This window comes from Ambystoma mexicanum, chromosome 3p (genome assembly GCF_040938575.1).
Source record: "Ambystoma mexicanum isolate Mex_15411 chromosome 3p, UKY_AmexF1_1, whole genome shotgun sequence".
NCBI lineage: Eukaryota > Metazoa > Chordata > Amphibia > Caudata > Ambystomatidae > Ambystoma > Ambystoma mexicanum.
The window spans coordinates 146,076,609-146,096,620 of NC_090925.1; the positions used below are offsets into that span (position 1 = coordinate 146,076,609).

At 48.1% G+C, this 20,012-nt stretch overlaps 1 protein-coding gene across 2 annotated transcripts in view; it reads right to left on the reverse strand.

The window, feature by feature from the left end:
• Positions 1-1,484: 1,484 nt before the first annotated feature.
• LOC138579503 (killer cell lectin-like receptor subfamily B member 1B allele C) overlaps positions 1,485-20,012 on the reverse strand; it is a 357,677-nt gene continuing 339,149 nt past the window's right edge. The window contains exon 6 of one of the 2 annotated variants that reach the window (XM_069649824.1): positions 1,485-1,922. In XM_069649824.1, the coding sequence (XP_069505925.1) occupies positions 1,796-1,922 (127 nt within the window). In that variant the 3' untranslated portion in view covers positions 1,485-1,795. The remainder of the gene's footprint in view (positions 1,923-20,012) is intronic. The other variant, XM_069649825.1, reaches the window with a different exon arrangement.

Here is a 20,012-nt window from a genome sequence, read left to right on the forward strand (position 1 = left end):
ACTGGTTCCCCACATGTAGGTTGAATCTGCAGTACATTCCCTTTCGGACTTTGCCTGTCCAGGCAACACTCTGTGTCATCTCTTCCTTCTAAGAGTTCTGCTACGACGTCCTATGCATTTTCAGCTCTCCCTCCTCATTCTCTTTCACCACCTCCTCCTCTAGCTTCTCTACCTCCTCCTGTTCTCTCACCTACTCTCTCAGCACCTCCTTCTCTGGATGTCTCACTCCCCGCTCCTCTACATCTTTTGCCACCTCCTCCCAGGCTATTACCACTTCCTTCCTCAAATGTTTTAGCACTTCCTGCTATTCCTTTGCGGCCCCATCTCAGAATTCTGTTGTTGTCTGCCTCCTCTCTTAACAAGCCACTCTTCAAACTCTCCTCTAAGTTCCTTCCTCTTCCTTAAACCTACTCACCTTCTTTTGTTTTCCTCAGCCTCTCCCAAAGCAGTGTCTCCTTTTTCGCTCCTTGGCCACATAATCATGTACAGGGAGTGGCCTGGGGTGGCACGTGCTACCCCTGGAATCTAATTGGCCACCCCAGGTGTGTGTGTGTGTGCGCGCGCGCATGCTCCTACTTCATGCCACCTCTGCATAAGTCAGTGCCCCACTTGGGCCAACCCAGTCAAAAAGGTCTGGATACACCACTGTTTGGCCAGGCTCCTTCTTTGCACCTCAATATTTGGTTCCCACCATTGTCTGCCAAACACGGTCTCTATTATTGGGACCTGGGTCTTCTCTTCAGGGCCACCTGTATGCAATCTCTATCAGGTGTGTCCAACAACAGTTTCACTGCCTGGATTGTGAGGTTGGAATTTGGAGAAAGGATTGAGCTTTTTCTGTAGGTTCCCCCACCTCCCTATGAAGCTGTGTGAAGTGAGCCAATATCTGGGGCCAGTGCTACCTTGAAGATGATTCTGGCACATGCGTGCAGGGTACTCAGAAGAACAGAGCTGTGCACTCCATTCTGTTCCTGTGTATGAGAGTCCCAGCTCTCGAGAGCAGGTGTGTCTGTGCAGAGAGCACACACACTTAAACAAGAGAGTGTATATCTGCTAATGTCCTTCTCGCGACTCTGAAGTCTCACTGCTCCCCCAGAATTCAGTGACCTTTCTCCGGGTTTCTTAAAGAGGATACTCTAGTTGTTGGCACAATGTGACAAGTCCCTGCCACACACTTGGGAGAGGGTGGCATGGACCAGGCGATCTTCCTCACACCACCCATGAGTCCTGCATGAAGTAGCCGATGGTAATACCCAGCTCCTGTGTTCAACACATACCTAACTCTTAGGGTTAGACAGTAGAAGGACACTTCATCACACCCCTTTTTTAAAGGGCCACATGCAGCAAGGCTGCCACAATGGAAGATGGAAGCTACGCAATAGCACTTTAAATTACAAAAATAAGGGAAAGAAAATGGATTTAAAAAGGAAAATAAATCTGAATTAAAAAAACGAATCATTCAGTTGTGTACTACAAGAAATGTCTTAAAATTAAAACAATGTTTTAATGTTGGTTCAAGTCATTTGTTGAGTTTTGGTTCATAGTTTTCATTGCATAAAAGTAACATTTTTTTTGTATGTTAGAACATAACAAGAAACAGTCAGGTAACAACTTCCGAATGTTTCTTCCAAGCATATATAAAGTGTGCAGTAAATTACCTAACTCAGGGTTCCTACATACATGTATCTGGGTTTTTCTGACAGGACAAAGATTCCCACCTGTTCCCTGTTTCTTAACATAATTAACAAAAAAACATGTTGGAGTGATGTTGCTGCCAGTTTTGGTTATACCACATCTACAGCATGCTCCAGGCATCCTTCTGGCAGATCCACCATCGTTGATTGCGGCAAGGGGTAGATTCAAGGAAGTTGTTTTTCACCGTTCCACAACGGTCGCCCTCAGAAGAGCCTGTAACAGGGAACCTACAAAAAAAAGGGACGCTGATCTGAATCAAACCTATAACAATGTCATGATATGCATCTTTCATCACCACTGTCCCCACACTCAGGTGAGTAAAGCGTGTTATAAATGACCAATCATAATCATAATCATAATCACTGGCCCCACACTCAGACGAGTACAGAGGGCAGCATGCTGGGAATAGAATGCCCACATTGGGCAATGTCCTCATCCTTGGCAAGATCCAATTCTATTTGAACGGCACATTACTGAGGATTATAGGTCCTACATCTCTCATAGGATAGTGGGTAACATGTATCTAAAATAATCGCGAGAAAGATGGGTTCAGCGAAGATGGTGAACGGTTAGGAATGAAAGCTCGGATCTCCTGCACTACAATCCAGAATCTCACCATCTAATACTCCAATTCTATTTCCAGAAACCAACCGGAATGATCACACTGTGTTCCGATGTGAGGCACGTCATCATTTTATCTAACTGACTGAGAAAAGCTGCGGGTTGACGCTGTGCGGACATACCATGGTGCCAGCTTCATAGATTTAAACATACCTCACTGATCTCGGTTACTGCTGAGTGCCGCGTGCAGGGATCTGACCTTCTCCTGCCCCGTACCCCTACTCTGAAGCAAGTGTACAGTGGTGAACCCCTGATCCGGCCAAAGTAACTATGGTTTGCTTGGCCAGGACTCAGGGAGTATAGGAACAGTCGTGCAGCACAGAAATGTGGAAGCGCACCTTGGATCTCTGCAGAGCGTCAGACTTCAATAGCAGGAGCTGAAAATTAGAGGGCGAGGTGCAGCATACAGTCAAGGTGCAATATGTCCTCTAAGAAGATTGTTGTACATAAGATCTGCATTTCATCTGTGCATTGCTAGTCACAATGGTCTTCTGAATGTATGGAAAGAAGTCTCATTTCAATATTATGCCAAAATGATGGTTTAACCAAGAAAAAATAGCCGCCCTTATTTGTTCCTCTCATGCAAAGATTTGGAATAAACCCGTACCAGTGCAGGTATTAACCACGGTTCATGGATCAGTTAGCCAGGGAGACTTTTATGGTGAACGTATGATTAGCAGTAAGCTGGTGAATTGAGCGCAGTGCCTGGGTCCCTCTAATTCGGAAGGGAATTCTTCCCTATTAATAATGCATTACAAAAAATAACAATAGTTGCCTTAGATCAATATATACAATCTTTACTATCAGTGCATTTTATCAGACAAAAAGACATAGGCCACTAGATGCAAAGAATCTCCTTCAACTCCCAGCTCCTTCACAAAGGAAGACTTAATGCACTGCTTGCGATCACCACAAGACTCACTCATTCAGGAAATGTCCAGTTTAAAAAAAACAAGTAATAAAGACCCCAGTGGACTCCAAGAAGGACATTGCTTCTCTAGGAGTCAGTGTCAATGCCGCTGAGCAGGAGCTTGGAAACACAACTTGTGCCTAAAGTGTTGGATGACATGCTTGCTCTCCAGCTGATGTCAACAAATCTTTCTCTTAAGTGTGAAGACTTAGAGAATGGGCCTCGAAGAAAGAGGAAACATCACATTGAAATTCTTGAAAGAAGGTGGAGCAGGTGAAGACCTGGGTCCCATTCTTCAGGATCTCTTGATTATGTTACTGGAGGAAGGCCCAAATAGCCTCAAATAGCATGATATTAGACAGAGCACATAGAGGTGGACTGCCGGGTCAGGGAAATGTAAATCGACCAAGAGATATTTTTTCCAAACCCCACTCCCAACCCCCACTTCAAGGAGAAACTACTTAAAATGGCTTGTCAACAGGGTCCTATTTATTTTCACAGTTCTCAAATTCAACTCTACCACGTAATTACCAAAGCCACCATCGTGAAAGTAATGGTTATGAAACCGATCATCGAGCAAAAAACTAAAGAAAGAAAACACACTTTGATGGACATTCCCTACACGGCTACAGTTTGATTGGAACAAACACCAAACATGCTTTACATCTTTGGAATAAAGCCTTGCTCTCCCGGGGTCTACAGATCCCTGAAGAGGTGATAAAAAAGGAGACACTCAACTGGATACAGTACTGAAGAATTGTGGGCACATGAGAAGAACAAGAAAATGCCTTGCACAGCAGGAAGGAGAGACATTCGGAAACCATCCAGATGGTCTGGACCCTGACAGCAGTTTGTTAGCTGTCCCTATTTAACGTTTGGTAGGATTTCCTTTACAGTCTTAATGACTTAAATGGAGGATGTTTCTGTCTGTTACATACTGTGAAACTAACAAGATGCATTTAATATAGAAATCCTCTAATTGGGGCGTGGCTTGGAGCGCCACCTTGCGGCTGCTCTTTTGAAGCCACCCGTGCGAGGCCCGCCGTGTTTGGTGCAATATGCGGCTTTAGTTTTTCAAGCGGGGCCATCCCGACTCCTGGTGCTGTTGGAACACCCTGGGCGCCTGCAGCTTGACTTTCGGGGCCTAACACCCCCGCTGGGCCGGGTAATCCACCTTGAGGCGGCGAACCCAAGCCCGATCCTGGCGTCCAAGATGGCGGACGCACTCTCGACGGGGGAGGGGAATCCCTGGAGCCGACACGAGAGACCCTGTTAGCCCCCCTGCGGACCTCGTGTGACCGGCTGTGTGCGGCATGTCCTGGGCGGGCCGGGGGTGCACTGACGGCGGGCGCCCGGGCCGTGGAGGAGGAGCCCTAACGCCGGACCCAACACCAGCATTGCGGGGAGCGGACCTTCGGAGGCGGCCGTTGCCGCCTCGCAACAAGACTTCGGGATGAGAGGAGGCTCCGGCAGCGGCAAAGAGGACGTGGAGCTTCCGGCGCCTACAGGTGAGAGCTGTGACTCTCCTGGCTAGGTGGTAGTGAGGCGTGCACCTTGGCCACCCCCCCGGCCCACCCGGGCGGCCCTGGTGGGCTTCTGTCAGCTTGATCAATCACCCTCTTCTCTCCCCAGACTCAAGTGGGGATCATCCAGCTCCTACTCCCAGGCGACACTACAGGGGCCCTGCCTCCCCCCGCTGCAGTCATAAAGCTGGGGCCTGGCTGGGCCGGTGCTGCCGCGCAGGGGACATCCCAGCCTCACCTGGCAATACCTGCTCCCCGGACCCTCAATATCACCGGCTCCTGCCCGGAGGGGGCCCGCTGATCCACGTGGCACGCCCCCTCCGCCTCCTGGGGTGCGCTGCCAACTGATCTTGCTCTCCCCGGATAGCGGAGCGGAGGCCTTGCCTCTCCCTGGACTCAGCTGCCACACGAAGGCCCCATCCTACCCTTTACCAGCAATCTACTCCAATAATCCAACGGGCCCTGGTCACCACATCACACTTGCTGCATTTTGATCTGCCGGACCCTTGAGAGGACCTGTGTTCAGGCGGAGGAGCCTGCAGTCCACATCCAGGCCCGCCCCCAATCTGGGGATATCTTGTCCCCCAACCCTCTCATTCCTGGGGCGCCCCGGCCCACCACACCACCCAAGCCTGATTCCTCTTCCCCGGAGGTGCCGCACTAGCAGTCCTCGGACCCCTCGCCCCGGAACCTTGGGAGGCTCCTGGGTGGAGGCGCTCCTAGAGGCCTCCACACCTCATCGACATCCCCGAGCCCAACCATCATGTCTAAGCAACCAAAAGCTGGCAAACACGGGAACATAGCCACTATGCTGACTGCTTCAGATAAAGGAAATAAACCTGACCTCCCAGGCCCCTCGGCACAGTCCCTCCAAGAGGGAGGGGACCCACGGCCACCAGAAAGGACTTGCTAGCTTTTATGGCGGATATTAAAGCTGAATTTAGGTCCTGCATGTCTGAACTCTCCTACAAAATGGAGAAAACCGACCACAGAGTAACGGAGGTGGAGCAGAGGCTGGGGGAGATTGAAGACCGTTCCCAGGACCAGGCATCCAAGCTGGTGGAGATCCAACAAGCAGTAAGAGCCCTGCAGGACAAGTGCGAAATCTTGGAGTATAAACAGGAAGACTTGGAAAATAGGGCCCGCCACAACAACCTCCGAATCCGGGGAATCCCAACCTCAGTCCCGGACAAAAAGCTAGCGAAATATGTAGGGGACTTCTTCCAAGCCCTTCTTCCAGATATGGACAAATCCCTTCTACTCCTTGACCGCACCCACAGGCTGCGCCCACATCAGGGGGGTGCCCCGGACCCCTCCCCGGATGTTATCACCAGGGTCCACTTCTTCTCAACGAAAGAGGCCATCTCAGCCGTCAGGCGCTCCCGGGATGAGATCTCCTTCCAGGGAGACCCGCTCCAGATCTATCAAGACCTCTCGCTCCTAACTCTCCAGAGGAGAAAAGCTCTCCGACCCCTGGCTACCTTCCTCCAAGAGCGAGAGGTTCGATACAGGTGGCTCTTCCCGACAGCCTTGCAATTCTCGTATAATGGCACTCTACGAAGGATTAGCCACCTGGAAGACGCCAGCAAGATCATGTGCCCGACCAGCCCTGAGGAAACCGCCTCAGCGAGTTCGGACCCGGGCGAGACCCCGGATGCCCCAGCAGCCTCACGGCCAGAGCCGCCCGCAGCAACAAAAGGCGATAGACACCGCCCGGGAATCCCCCACAGGACCTAGGAAAGTCCCCATGCTCCAGGCGCCCAACGTCTGTATCGCCAACTCAACATGCCCGATTTAGCCGCCAACCCCGCTTCTCAACACGGCGGGCCACACCCACGGTTCATGCCCATTCCAAGGTTCGTACCATCTCCATGTCCTTGGAAACCCAAGTTATTCGATTGACTCGATTGGCCCTGTTGGCCAGGGGCCCGGCGGCACACACAATGCTGCCTACCCCGCCAGTTACAAAATTGGCCCCCCGTTGGGGGCCCTTGTTAAAACCCCAAGAGCAAGACAACCCACTTTTGGCCCTCACCTATGGCGATGAGTGTTAGCCTGACCCCCGCCCCCCTACCGCCGGCCCACTCCCCGGAGGGGACATAGGCTCCTGAGCATCAGACGTTACGATGCCTCTCCCTAAATGTCAACGGGCTGGATACCCCTCCGAAACCCAAGTCAATTCTACAAAAGCTACAAGACGATGCGGCCGGAGTGGCCTTGCTCCAGGAGACCCACCTCCTCCCGGCGGACTTTGGGCGCCTCCGCTTACGTCTATTCCCTCACCAATTCTTCGCCTCAGGGGGAACCAAGAGGGGGGGCACAGCAATTCTCTTTAGGAAAGACTTAAACCTGCAGATCTTGGACTCAATTTCATGCCCGGAAGGCCGCTTCGTCGCGGTCAAATGCATCCTGATGGGAGACCTCTTCACCTTTATCTCGGCCTATGACCCCAACACGGGCCAAGCAGACTTCTACAATGCTCTGGGCGCCTCCCTCACGGGGTTTACAAAGGGCCAAACAGTGTTGGGGGGAGATTTCAATGGGGTTCCAGATCCCACCAAAGACAAATCCCATCCCCCTACTACGGGAAATTTTACACTGGCCCTCAGCCTTCTGCGTCCATTCAGAACTCTAGACGTGATAGATGCATGGCGGGTGCTCCACCCGACTGAAAGAGATTTTTCCTTCTTCTCCCACGTTCACCGTACGTTCTCGAGGATCGACCTTCTCTTAACCTCGCCCCAGACTCTCGCATATGCTAATGAGGTCTCACCGTACGTTCTCGAGGATCGACCTTCTCTTAACCTCGCCCCAGACTCTCGCATATGCTAACGAGGTCTCCATCGGCCTGAGAATTCTATCAGACCACGCACCAATAATCATGGAAGTTCGAACCCAAAACCCCGGAGCTGTCCCCGCACGCAGATGGTCACTCTACGACCCGATCCTTAACGACATGCTGGTCAGGGACAGAATCACATCCACTATCAAAAACTTCCTGGTGGAAAACCCAGTCACGGACACCTCCCCCGCCAACAATTGGGATGCCATGAAGGCTGTGATCAGGGGGGCCCTGATAGCGCAAGGGGCGGCCTTTCATCATAACCGCCGACAAACCCGACTGGCCCTCGAAGACGAATTGCACGAGGCAGAAGAGACGCAGAAGAAGAAGGGGTCGTCTCCCAAAACGCAGCGGGCAATCCGCACGGCTAGCAAAAAACTTGAAGCCCACTACGCGGAACATACCGCGCAACTAATGGCCAAGACCCGACAACTGTACTACGCCAGAAACAATAAAGCCAACAAATTCCTCGTAGCCAAACTAGCTAAAGCAAGGCGCTCCAATACGATCACAGGACTACGCGACCCACAGGGAAGAATGCACTACTCTGAACAGGAGAAACAGCAGCTGGCCACGGATCACATCGCCCAAGTAATGACCGCCCCCCCCCAACGAGACCGGGCTGCACAGTGGGAGTACCTGCGGGGAGCGGCCCTGCCTCAGCTGCCCGCCGCAACGAGAGAGAGCCTAGAGGCCCCAATCACCGCCGAGGAGGTCGATGAAGCTATCAAGTCTCTGAAGGCTCGGGCCAAGATTTTACAAGATCTTCCAACCCCACTTAATCCCCACCATGGTGTCGCTCTTCAACTCGTTCAAGGAAACAGGCACGGTGACCCCATCCATGCAGGAATCTACGACAATTCTCCTCTCCAAGCCGGGAAAAGACCCGAGAGACCCAGCCTCGTACAGACCAATCGCCCTGATGAACATAGATGCCAACCTCTACTCGAAGATCCTGGCCAATCGCCTATCGCACGTCCTCCCGACCATAATCCACCCGGACCAAACGGGCTTCATCCAGAACAGAGCAGCGGGGGACAACATCAGGCGTACCCTGAACTTGGTCGAGATAGCCCACCGGAGCTCCCAGGGCCTGGCATTGATGGCCCTGGATGCCACTAAAGCTTTTGACAGAGTCGACTGGACATTTATGGAGCTCACCTTGGAGGCCTTTGGTTTTGGCCCAACCATCCGAGCCATGATAATGGCCAACTAAAAATCACCCAAAACCCTCCTGAGGATCAATGGTGCCCTATCTGCTCCAATCTCCATGACCTGCGGGACAAGGCAGGGCTGCCCCCTTTGACCCCTTCTCTTTGCACTGAATATGGAACCCTTCGCCCAGAGAATCAGGCAGAACAAGCTCATTAGAGGCCCCCAAGTGGGGTCGTCGCAGCACAAGATTGCGCCTAACACTGACAACATGCTTCTGTCGCTCTCAGATCCCATCATTTCGGCAGAACAGGCCCTGGGCGAATTGGCTAATTTTGGGAAGGTCACCGGCTTTGTAGTTAACTTTGCCAAATCAGTGGCCCTGGGCATCGGCCTCCAGCGCGAAGAGCGAGAAACCCTCTCTAGGCTATGCCCAATCGCCTGGAAGAAACGCTCTATTCCCTATTTGAGAGTCCACATCACAGCGGCCCCGCGAGACACTTACCAGGGCAACTTTTCCAGCCTGTTCCGGGAACTGGAGGGGGATCTAAAACGCTGGGCCACCCAAGAAATCTCGCTGATGGGCCGGATCACGGCCACCAAGATGAATCTACTCCCAAGGTTCCTTTATGCGTGTTCCTCCCTCGCAGTGGCGATCCCGAATGCAGCACTCCAGGATCTCCAGAGGAAAATGTCGAAGTTTATATGGAAAGGCAAGAAAGCCAGAATTCCCCTTAAAACGCTTACTGGAAGCTCCAGGCTGGGGGGAATAGGGGTCCCCGACCTGCGGGCCTATAGGGCAGCAGCACAGTTGGCTCACATTCAGGCCTAGATGGGTAGAACTGGAGCAAGCGCAGCTACCACTCCCCCTTAGATTCCTCCCGCACATTCAGCTCGCCCGGAGAGAGCACTGGGCCAACCTCCTACTGACCACCAAGCATACCCTAATCTCCTAGGACTGGGCCCTGAAACAGAAGGGAATCCCCAGAGGCCAAAGCCCCCTCTCCCCGGTCTTCCTCAACCCGAACTTTACGCCAGGGATGCATCCGCGCAACTTCCGGAACTGGATAGCAGGCGGCCTGGAAACCCTGGAGCAACTATATGTGGGGAACACCCCCCGCACCTTTGAACAATGCAAGGCCGAGTTCCGGCTCCAGGAAGAGGATAGGTTTACCTATTGCCAGCTCCGCCAATGGTGCTCACAGCCTCAGACCCTCCAGGCGGCCACGCGGCAGCTCACCGCCTTAGAACTAATGCTTAAAGATCTCCCAACCCGGGGCAGGATCTCCTCACTGTACAGACGCTTCCTAAGAGACTTCTTAATCTCCAAAACTCGGTGCATGGCCCAATGGGAGGCGGATCTGGGCCACCCGATTGATGACCAGACCTGGGTGGACATATGGACACGCACCCACTCCGCCTCGACCTGCATTACCAATAAGGAATGCGCATATAAGCTCATGCTGCGCTGGTACTTTGACCCCCTTAGACTTCATCACATGAATCCGCGACTGAGTGCCACTTCCTGGAGGGGATGCTCCCAACCGGGCTCCTTTTTCCATATGTGGTGGTCGTGCCCAAAGGTCCGGCAAGTCTGGGAGCGATGCTTGGAGGCGATCCAGCAAATTACAGGGCGGTCTCTCCCCCTGGAACCTGAAACGGTTCTCTTGGGGGTTCCAACCCCCGGATCCTATCCCCGCTCAGGGAACAGAGCGAAACTGATAACGCAATGCCTCCTGGCAGGTAAAACTGTCCTAGCCTGCTTCTGGAAGACCCCGGATGGCCCCTGTTTGGCCCACTGGTGGGGCAAACTTTGGGACATCCTAATTGCAGAAAAAGTGACCGCGGCAAGACCGGGGGTCCTGCACCGCTTCCAGAATGTCTGGGCCCCGGTGCTGGACTACGATCGGCGCTTCCCCGCTTTGACATTTAAACCGCTTAACACACGATGGACCTTGAAAGAGGGGGACCCACCTGAGCGGCAGGGGCCTCAACCGTCCCCGAGGAACACGGGGACTGGGGAAGAGTCACTGAGGGTCGGGGGGGTGCTCCAAGATGGAGGTGGGCTATGGTTCGCATGTGAAACGTTATGGGTGTGATTTCATGCAATGTCGTTGATAATTTGTCCTGCCTTGGTTTAAAATAAACATAAAAAAAAGCAATCCTCTAATTGTCTATTTCTCTGAGAGACCAGTTAACGTGATTCAATATCTTTTTGATCCACTTACAGAGTTGTGTGTTGTTTGCAAATAGCGTAACATACTGTTTGGCGTGTAATGCTTGTTACTTTACTATTTTCACATTTGCTGGTTATCTTCTAGACATAGATATATACGTTCAGTGGATTGCTTTTACTATGGACATTGAGACTGTATGCATTTTCCATGATTATACGCCACACTTTAGAAGTAGCTAGTTTTACAATATATGGGGAAGTGCGTGGGCATGTGCTGGGACTGGGGTGAGTCTCCTGCTTGAGGAGTTATTCTAAAACCTATAGAGGACATTATGGGGCCTGTCTCTTTTACACTTTAGGGGCTTTGTTGGGTAGGGTGGGAAGGGATGATTGGGGATGGTAAAGCATTGAAAACTGCACCACTAGTAAAAGTTATCTAATTCTTTTTGATTCCTCAGATGGCATTGGTTACATTTCTTACTTTAAACATCATGGGCTTCAACCCATTCCCAAAATAAACGAGACATTCGCTATGATGTGAGCTTTACAAAAGAAACTAATTTACTTTCAAGGCCAATTCAGTTGTTTTCCTCCAGCGATTCCAAAAATGCCTGAGTGGTAATTCTAATTAGGAAGGGCCTACCATTAATGTTGGATATTTTAATTAAAGACCAGAAGGGTCGGCATATCCTAGTCACTGGGAAATTGGGGGGTAGGAGGATTACACTGGCAGTGATTTGCACCCCAAATGCAAGACAAGAGTCATTTTTGTTGGAACTGCCCCCTGTCCTTTCTCAGTTCTTGAACGGTGATCCTATTCCCGGTAGGACCTAAACAATACAATCGACATACAGTTAAACCATTCAAAAGACTCTGCCTCGGACCTCGGATAGAAGAATGTTCTACAACGAGGCTGCGTGACAACTGGAGGGTCCAACCTGAGGGCATTAAAGATGACACTTTTTTCTCACTAGTGTACATATCATTCATAAGGATAATGTTTCTATTTATTTCTAACACCCTATACCGATATGTGACCAAGTTGCTTTTCAAGCTCAGATAATACCCTTCTAGAGGTAGATCTCTCTTTGGCTCTGAGGCTGCCTAACATTAAAGGCTGGTCAGTCCGGGGCCACCTTCGAACACACCAATCACACCATAATGAAATTGCTGAGCAAAATACGTTTTTTTCTGATTGAATACTCTTGTCGACACATCTGGTGCCAAATTAGTGCCCAAATAAATTACTGTTACCGGCACTTGGTCCTGCTGATTTACTGCGTGATTACAGCTGGTGGTAGGGCAGTGTTAATCCCCATTTTCAGAGTCCATACGACTCCACAAGGATTTAGGCTGGCGGTAATGAAGCCGGCGGCAATTCTGACAATTTTGCAGATTTTTGGCAGTAAGGTGGAGGATTCACCATCAGCTTTGTGCTGGAGGTAAATCCACAGCCTTACCATCAAACTTGTAGTATGGTGGTGCGGTCATTCACCGGTAATGCTGCAGTAATGGAATTACCGCAGCATTACTGCCATTTTTACCTGCACCACCGTACTTGTAACGGGGCCCATTTTTCAATACTAAATGGGATGCCATTAAGGCAATTATAAGAGGCAAATGTCTACCAGTGGGTAGTGAATTAGCCTGAATGTGGGACCTAGAGCAGAACACTATTAAAGGAGTTAAAAAATATAGAAACATGGCATAAAAACACACACTCAAGGAAGACTTGGCACAGACTAGTGTCAGTTAGAAGTCAACTAAACCTCCTAGAGATTAATAGAGAAGAGTGCCCACTTTTACAATTAAAGTGAATATATTATGAAAAGGGCAATAAAGCTGACAGACTATTAGCTCATTCACCTAAAACCTAAGCGCAAAGATTATATGTTTCAACCCTAAATGGAAAAGTGGTGACTTGGCCCATGACAATAGATCTATAGTGCCGATATTTCAGGAATGTTATGCTAACCTATATTCTCAATTCTCCCCAAGGGAGAGCCCCTTCCCATGAGACCAGGGAGGTGAGGCTGCTACCCGATAGTCCCCTGGGGGTGGTAATAAGCGAGAGGATCTCATGGGAAGAGACCTCACTTCTGGGGACAAGGGAGAACATCTCGGATACAACACCCCTCACCCAACACCCTACACTCCTCCCCACCCCATAGAATCTAACACTTTACTCAGTTCTCCCATGCACGTTGGTAAGTCCGTGACTGAGACGAAAAAGAGTAGGCACTACCCAAAGGAAGTGTACCAAACAAGTACTGTGACAAGGAGCAGGTGCAGAGCCATAAAGAACGTTCCATGTAACCGGGGTGAGCATTCTAGTAATGAATGGCAGTGTTAGATAAAAAGCAACAAAGAAATTACTTGTATGCTCAACCATCACAGAAGGAACCGGGGAGCAGGGAGCTCCTCGGCGCGGCAAAAAATTGAAACGGCTGCAGAAAGGGATGCCGAAAAGAAGCAGATGGCATCCTCAGGGGGGCAAATACTGGAGGATTCTTGGCGAAGCAGTAACCTGACCTCGCGGTCTGTAACAAATACGCATACTGTGGATGAACAGGAGCTGTGGAGCCGCTGCAGTACAGGAGATGCCTGCAGAAGCCACGAGAGACTCAAGCAGACTGAAGGAATACCCCTAGGCAGAATGTACCCACCAGAGAAGTTCCAGAAGGTACAGGAGGAAACTGGCTGGCCGGTGGGGTTACGAGAAGGTCTAGGTTACAGCCTAAGAAGAGAAGAAGAACAAATCAGGAACTCACCGAATGGGATGTTACCCTTGAGCTAGAGAGAAGCAAGGTGAGTCATAAGGAGAAGTGGTTCCCCAATTGGGGTACATATTTGGCCCCCAACCATTAGGGCACATATCAAGAAAATAGCATGAGTTATCTTCCTTGTGGTAGTACTTGGCAGGAGAGTAAACCAAATCTGCGAGACCAAAGAAGAATAGAAGTTTGGATCTGGGACCTGCACCCAAAATAGAAGGAAATTACAAGTCATCTTCCACATGGCAATACTTGGCAGGATAGTGAACCAAGTGGGACACAGTGGGGAACCCTGGGTCGAGGACCCTACCAGTGTATCTACTGTATTGCTGAGAAGCTTAAAGGAATAATAGAAGCCTGGGGAAGGGAGTCATCCCCCACTTGGTGTTGTGATTTGTGAAACCAAGTATAAAAGAAGCCTGGGGAAGAAAGGCCAGGGGAAGGGAGGCATCCCGCCCTGTCATTGTTAAAACCTGAAACCAACCTTCATGAGCAAGGTCATGGCAGAGGTCAAACAAATCCTTCAGATCCAAACTTTAAGGACCTCCGTTTACCATCTGCAGACAGACAGCCTGGTTGAACGCTTTAATAAGACACTTAAAAGCGTTCTTAATAATGAGTAGAAGCTGGTGGGAGAAATTGTGACAGGATGATCCTTTGGGCCCTCTTCTCCATCAGAAAGGCTCCCCAAGCTTCCCTGGGATTTTCACCTTTCGACCTTCTTTATTGATGCAACACCAGGCAAGAGAAGGAGGCTAGCATACCAATGTCCCAAACCGCACAGTGGATTAAAGAACATATGGCTGTGGTAAGAGATATAGTACATTTACAACTCACTAAGACCCAGGAACATCAAAAAGCCCAATATGATCAAAAAAAGCCATCCCTCAATCCTTTTCTATTGGACAGAAGGTTTTAGTACTGCTCCCTACTTCCGAACATAAAATGCTGTCCCAATGGCACGTACCTTTTGAAGTAATAGAACGGATGGGCCCCTGTAACTATCGTATCTCCCAACACTATAGAAGACTTAAGACTCAGATATATCATGTTAGCCTTTTAAAGGAGTGGAAAAAGGACCCCGTAGAATCTTCCTCTGTGGTGATGGCCAGTCTGTTATCAGAAAAGTCAGATGGGTTCAAATCCTTAATCTCAAACCTTATTGGATCACCAAAGCCCGAAATGTAATAGTCCTCCAAAAGGTGGAGAAAATGATGTCTGCGGATATTACTGAGCCATCGCAAAGTCTGTGGTCCTCGCCAATAGACCTGGTGACAAAACCTGATCAATCGTGGAGGTTTTACATAGACTTTAGAAAGCTCAATGCCATGTCCCAATTCAACAACTACCAGATGCCACAGATTGAGGACCTTTTTGATTGGCTGGTGTCAGCTGTCTACATCTCTACGATTGATCTTACTAAGGGCTATTGGCAGGCGCCATTAAAACCTGAGGACAAGGAATAAACAGCACTCTCCTTCCCTAGGGGACTATTTCACTTAAGGTTCTTCCATTCAGGCCCCACTGCGTTCCTGCCACTTTCCAAAGATTAATGGACCAGATTTTGCAGCCCTATCCATTTTTTGTGGTGCTTAACTGCACTATATTGTTATCCATAGCACAACCTGTGAAGAGCTCATGTTACATCTGTATGAGGTCACTCAAACCCTAAGACGAGCTGACCTAACTGATAACCCTAGGAAATATCACTTAGCTCAGTCAGCATTAAAGTATTTGGGTTTCTTTGTGCAAAATAGGTTGGTGTAACTGCAGTTAGGAAAAAGTCAGAGCTGTGGCAGAAACACCAGTCCCCAAGATGAAAAGGGATTTAAGGGGTTTTCTAGGGCTTACCGGTTAGTACAGGAGGTTCCTCCCTAACTATTCCGCCATCACCCCATTTGACATACAAGTTAAAGAATGCAGAATATCAGAAATTACGATGAGACAAGAAGGCCAGGCATGTTTTGACACCCTAAAGTCCATCCTATGTAGCAAACCCATCTTAAAGGTTCCAAACTTTATTAAGGAGTTTCTGCTCCAAACAGATGCTTCTAAAGTGGGGCTAGGCACTATTTTATCCCAAGAATATGATGGGGTAGAACATCCCATGCTTTATATCAGCCGGAACCTTGTTCCCACAGGAAATACATTACGCAACCATTGAGTTTTAGCAATCAAGTGGGCCATTGGATATCTCAAATATTACCTCACGGGTAGAACGTTCAAGCAGACCATTCACCCCTTAAGTGGCTTAGTCTTAGAAAAGACACCACCCAAGGATAATGTGCTGTTTCTCGATCTTCAAACGTTCTGTTTTAATGTGGCGCACAGAAAACGGAACGAACAGGAAAACATAGATTTCCTGTCCCACTTTCCTTTAGAAGAAGAAACCCATATCTTTAGTTTAATTTCTTTGTGTAAGGGACAGAAGTAGCCCTTCTTGACACAGGATTGTAGACTATTGATTTAGACTGACATTTTGACAGTACCCTGTTTAGTTGAGACAGGGAACCCCCTCATAGAAATAGGGATAGACAGGTTTTCTTTCACCTTTTATTTTGAAATAAAGGTGTATAGCTCACTATGCCACCTTAGTGTCAGTATCCTCCTTCTGCACCCTTACAATCGATACTGTACTGTATCGGATTTTAAGATAGCCCACAATAAGTCTGGGGTATTTGACGTGTCTCATTCTCTGGACTTGGCTGTAAGCATGGGGGATTCAGTCCTATTCAGGTAAACATTCAATATTTAGGAGTAAAGTTACTCCCAATTTCGGTGATTTATATAAAGGTAATTACCCTGATCTCTTTAAAACTCTTCATAAGGATTTGATGACTTGGGGTAGGCTGGCTATTTCAAGGATGGGAAGGGTAGAAACGGTTCATTTGAACGTCTTTTGCTGCTTGCTTACCTTTTCTCACACACTACTAGTAACACCCCAAAATGAGACCTGTTGGGCTTTCAAAAATCTATCATGCACCTTTATAGTTTGGCTACGATTTCTAGAAAAGTTATGACAGTGACTCATGACAAGGGAGAATGTAATTGTCCCAATATATTGAAATATTATTAAATTCTCAGCTACGTATATTTGGTGAATAGTGCAAGGTAGTGTAACACCAGACTCTTCCAGTGGATTGCTGAACGACCTTTGATGGCAATAAACAAAAGGCAGCATACACAGGACAAACAGCAACCCAACGACAAACAATTCTCGACGCAGTGACTTCCATCCATTCCAAACACTGAGGTTTATACAGAAGTGCACACAGGCATTTCAATGGAGAGGGAGATTCCAGACATACATGATATTGTCAAGCAACAATGTTTCAAGTGCATGAACAGTGTCTCAGCATACAAGTCTTAGGCTGTGTTCTCACGCTCAGGAAGACATAATCAGGATGGAAGGCAGACAGTGATACATTTCAGGTCTGGCTTTCTACAGTTACACAAAAAGGTCTGGTAGCCCCTCTACTGAGAACGAACATGGCTAAATAACATGTTCTATGGGTTGGTGCCCACTCTGGAGGGTCTACAACCATGTTTTAGCTCATTAGTTCTACATTTCACACATGGCTCGGAGCACGTGAGCCCACTTATTGTATGACAACTGTCTTGTCTAGGAAAGCAGGATTCTAAAACACACTTCTATATGCCTAAAGGGAATCATGTCAGAGGTGAGAACTGTGGAAGCAAGCTTCGCTAGGTACTAGATGGTAAAGCCTTTGAGGATCGGATATTATAATTATAATTAGATATTTCAACAGAGAGCACATGCAACACTGGTAATAAGGTACGTGTTAAACATGGAAGTTAGCATTGGCTGAACATTATTATAACATGCATGGTATTCAAGTGGGTCAATTAAAATGATTTAAAACCCAGTTTTTTTTCCCTAAAGTAGTTTTCACTATACAATGGTGGTGTCCGGTAAAATGGTCGAAAATAAATGGTCGAATGACCATTTGATCGAATTTTTTATTTATTTATTTATATATATTTTTAAGTTTTGGTTGCTTAAAAAATATTTTTAATAAAGAAAAAGGAGGGTTGTGGGGGGAACCCCCCCATAAAATAAAAAAATAAAAAAAATTCGACCTTTTTTTTTCAACCATTTTACTTCGATCAAATGGTCATTCGACCATTTGGTTTTCGACCAAATGACTGGTAACCTACAATGGTGGATAATGGATAGAGCGGTATGTGGTTCCTAGCTTTGGCATGCTTTGTTGCTCCCAACACGATTGGGAAATCGCTCTTTATGCCGAAACTCTATAACAAACTCGGTTCTGCAAGTATGGGATGTTTTATTGACCTCCTTGGGGACTTACTGCATTCTTTTTGTCGATGAAACCAGTGACGCCAATGCATGGTAACAGAGACTTTAACCCAGCATTAGTTCCTAATTCTTTTTGAGAGGAAGAAGGAAAATAGAGGAGGGTGTTTTTGTTTTTCAGCTATGTACAAAAATGGGACAGATCAAATGACTTTCAAAATGTAAAGAACATGACTCTGTTTCTGTCAACAGACTATAAGGGAGTTGACCAGTAGATCTCTTCTTCCCTTAGAATGCCCCTTCTAGTGGGCTTATCTTTGGAATCTATAAGATTCTCCAATCCTCAATCAAGGAGCTTCCTTGGAAATATATGGAAAACTGGCAGATGGGCTTGGTTAGAGAAATTACTGGGGAGAAATGGCAATCCATATGGTGGAACCCGAAGTTTTACAAAATCGAAAAGGAGTGTGGGAGCTCCTCTACTGAGAACGAACATGGGTATGAATTGAGGTGGACAGACAGATGCTGCACTGCTGGTGAGCTATATAAGAAGTACTTAAGAAATAAACCCACTGAAAGCTTCATCCGGTTAATTTGCATACTTAATTTGGTGACAATCACCCACTAGCGTGATCAACGTGTGCTGAGGCCCTGCTGTCTCCGGCATCTACGTCTCCATCCTGCATTAAGCTTGTGGACTGCAGCTTGAGGGTAAGAGTGCAGCAGGTCCCCGCGCTCCGGATGTCTTCTGAGCATTCTGCGGGGAAATGTAATTAATTATTGAGGCATTTTTGGACACTTTACTTGAGCCGCTACAGGTCCCGCACTGCCGAGCGCCCAATCATCCTGTGTGTCCGACGTGCATCATTGCCCAGCAATGCACAACGTGTCCATCGGAGGATGCCATTACGTTGGAAGAGCGTCCTACGTCATCGCTGACAACGCGTCTCTGCCTGGAATGATCGCATTGCCCAGCAATGTTTAAACAATGTGGAGCGCAGTTTAGCATTCAATGCATAAGTGTAGAGCACTGCTGCAGCAATACAGACAGTGTTCCCTGACAAAGTGGATCTGCAAATTGTGAAGGACCGCTAGATAATTAGAGCACGCCTATGTTTTAATAATTTTGGGGAACAAATGCATTTTTGCTAATTATTTTGAGTAATACACAGCAACTCTACAAATAAATACAAGTAAAGGTGAAGAGAAAAAGTGAAAGTCCTACAACATTGGACAATACAGTACACACCGAGCTACAATTATTTGACATTTGCCAGTTCATACTCTCCTCGGATCTACATTGCCAATAAAGGACAATTGCTTCAGGGGATTGGTACACTGTGTTCGCAGGAATGCAGGAATATTGCTCCACCTATCACATTACTACCAAGTTCAGGTGATCCCCCAGTTCCCTGGAAACAATGGAAAAAATCATTTGAACACTATGCCGTGGCTGCATGTGGGGCAAGTTATGTAATTGAACGAAAGAAGTCTTTGTTAATGCATTGCCTGGGTACCCCAGGACAAGAGAAATATGATGATTTACCTGATTTACCAGATGATGAAGCATGCAACTTGAATGAATATGAGAGGTGTATTGCGAAACTGGATAAACACTACGAATGCAAAGTAAGCATTTTCTTGGAAAGATACAAATTTGGAAAGAGAACTCAGATCGAGGGTGAAACAGTCAAGGCTTTTATTATAGCATTGAGAGGTCTGGCCAGAACATACAATTTTGGCCAGACGACAGATGAGCGACTGAGAGACGAGTTTATGCTGGAGGGTAGAGATGGGAAGATTAGGGAACAACTGTGGTCTAAAGCAGATCCACCACTCGAAGAAGTTCTATGCATTGCGAAAGAAGTGGAGCACACCAATAAGTGTGTTAAGACTCTTGAAAGGAAAAATTAACAGGTGAAGTTGCCGTAAGGAAAGAGCGGTGGCAATGTAGCTGAGACAACAACGCTTTTCTGGTTGAAGACTTTCAAATAAAACAAAAGTAGTCAATACAAGTAAACCTAGTTTAAATTTCAAGTC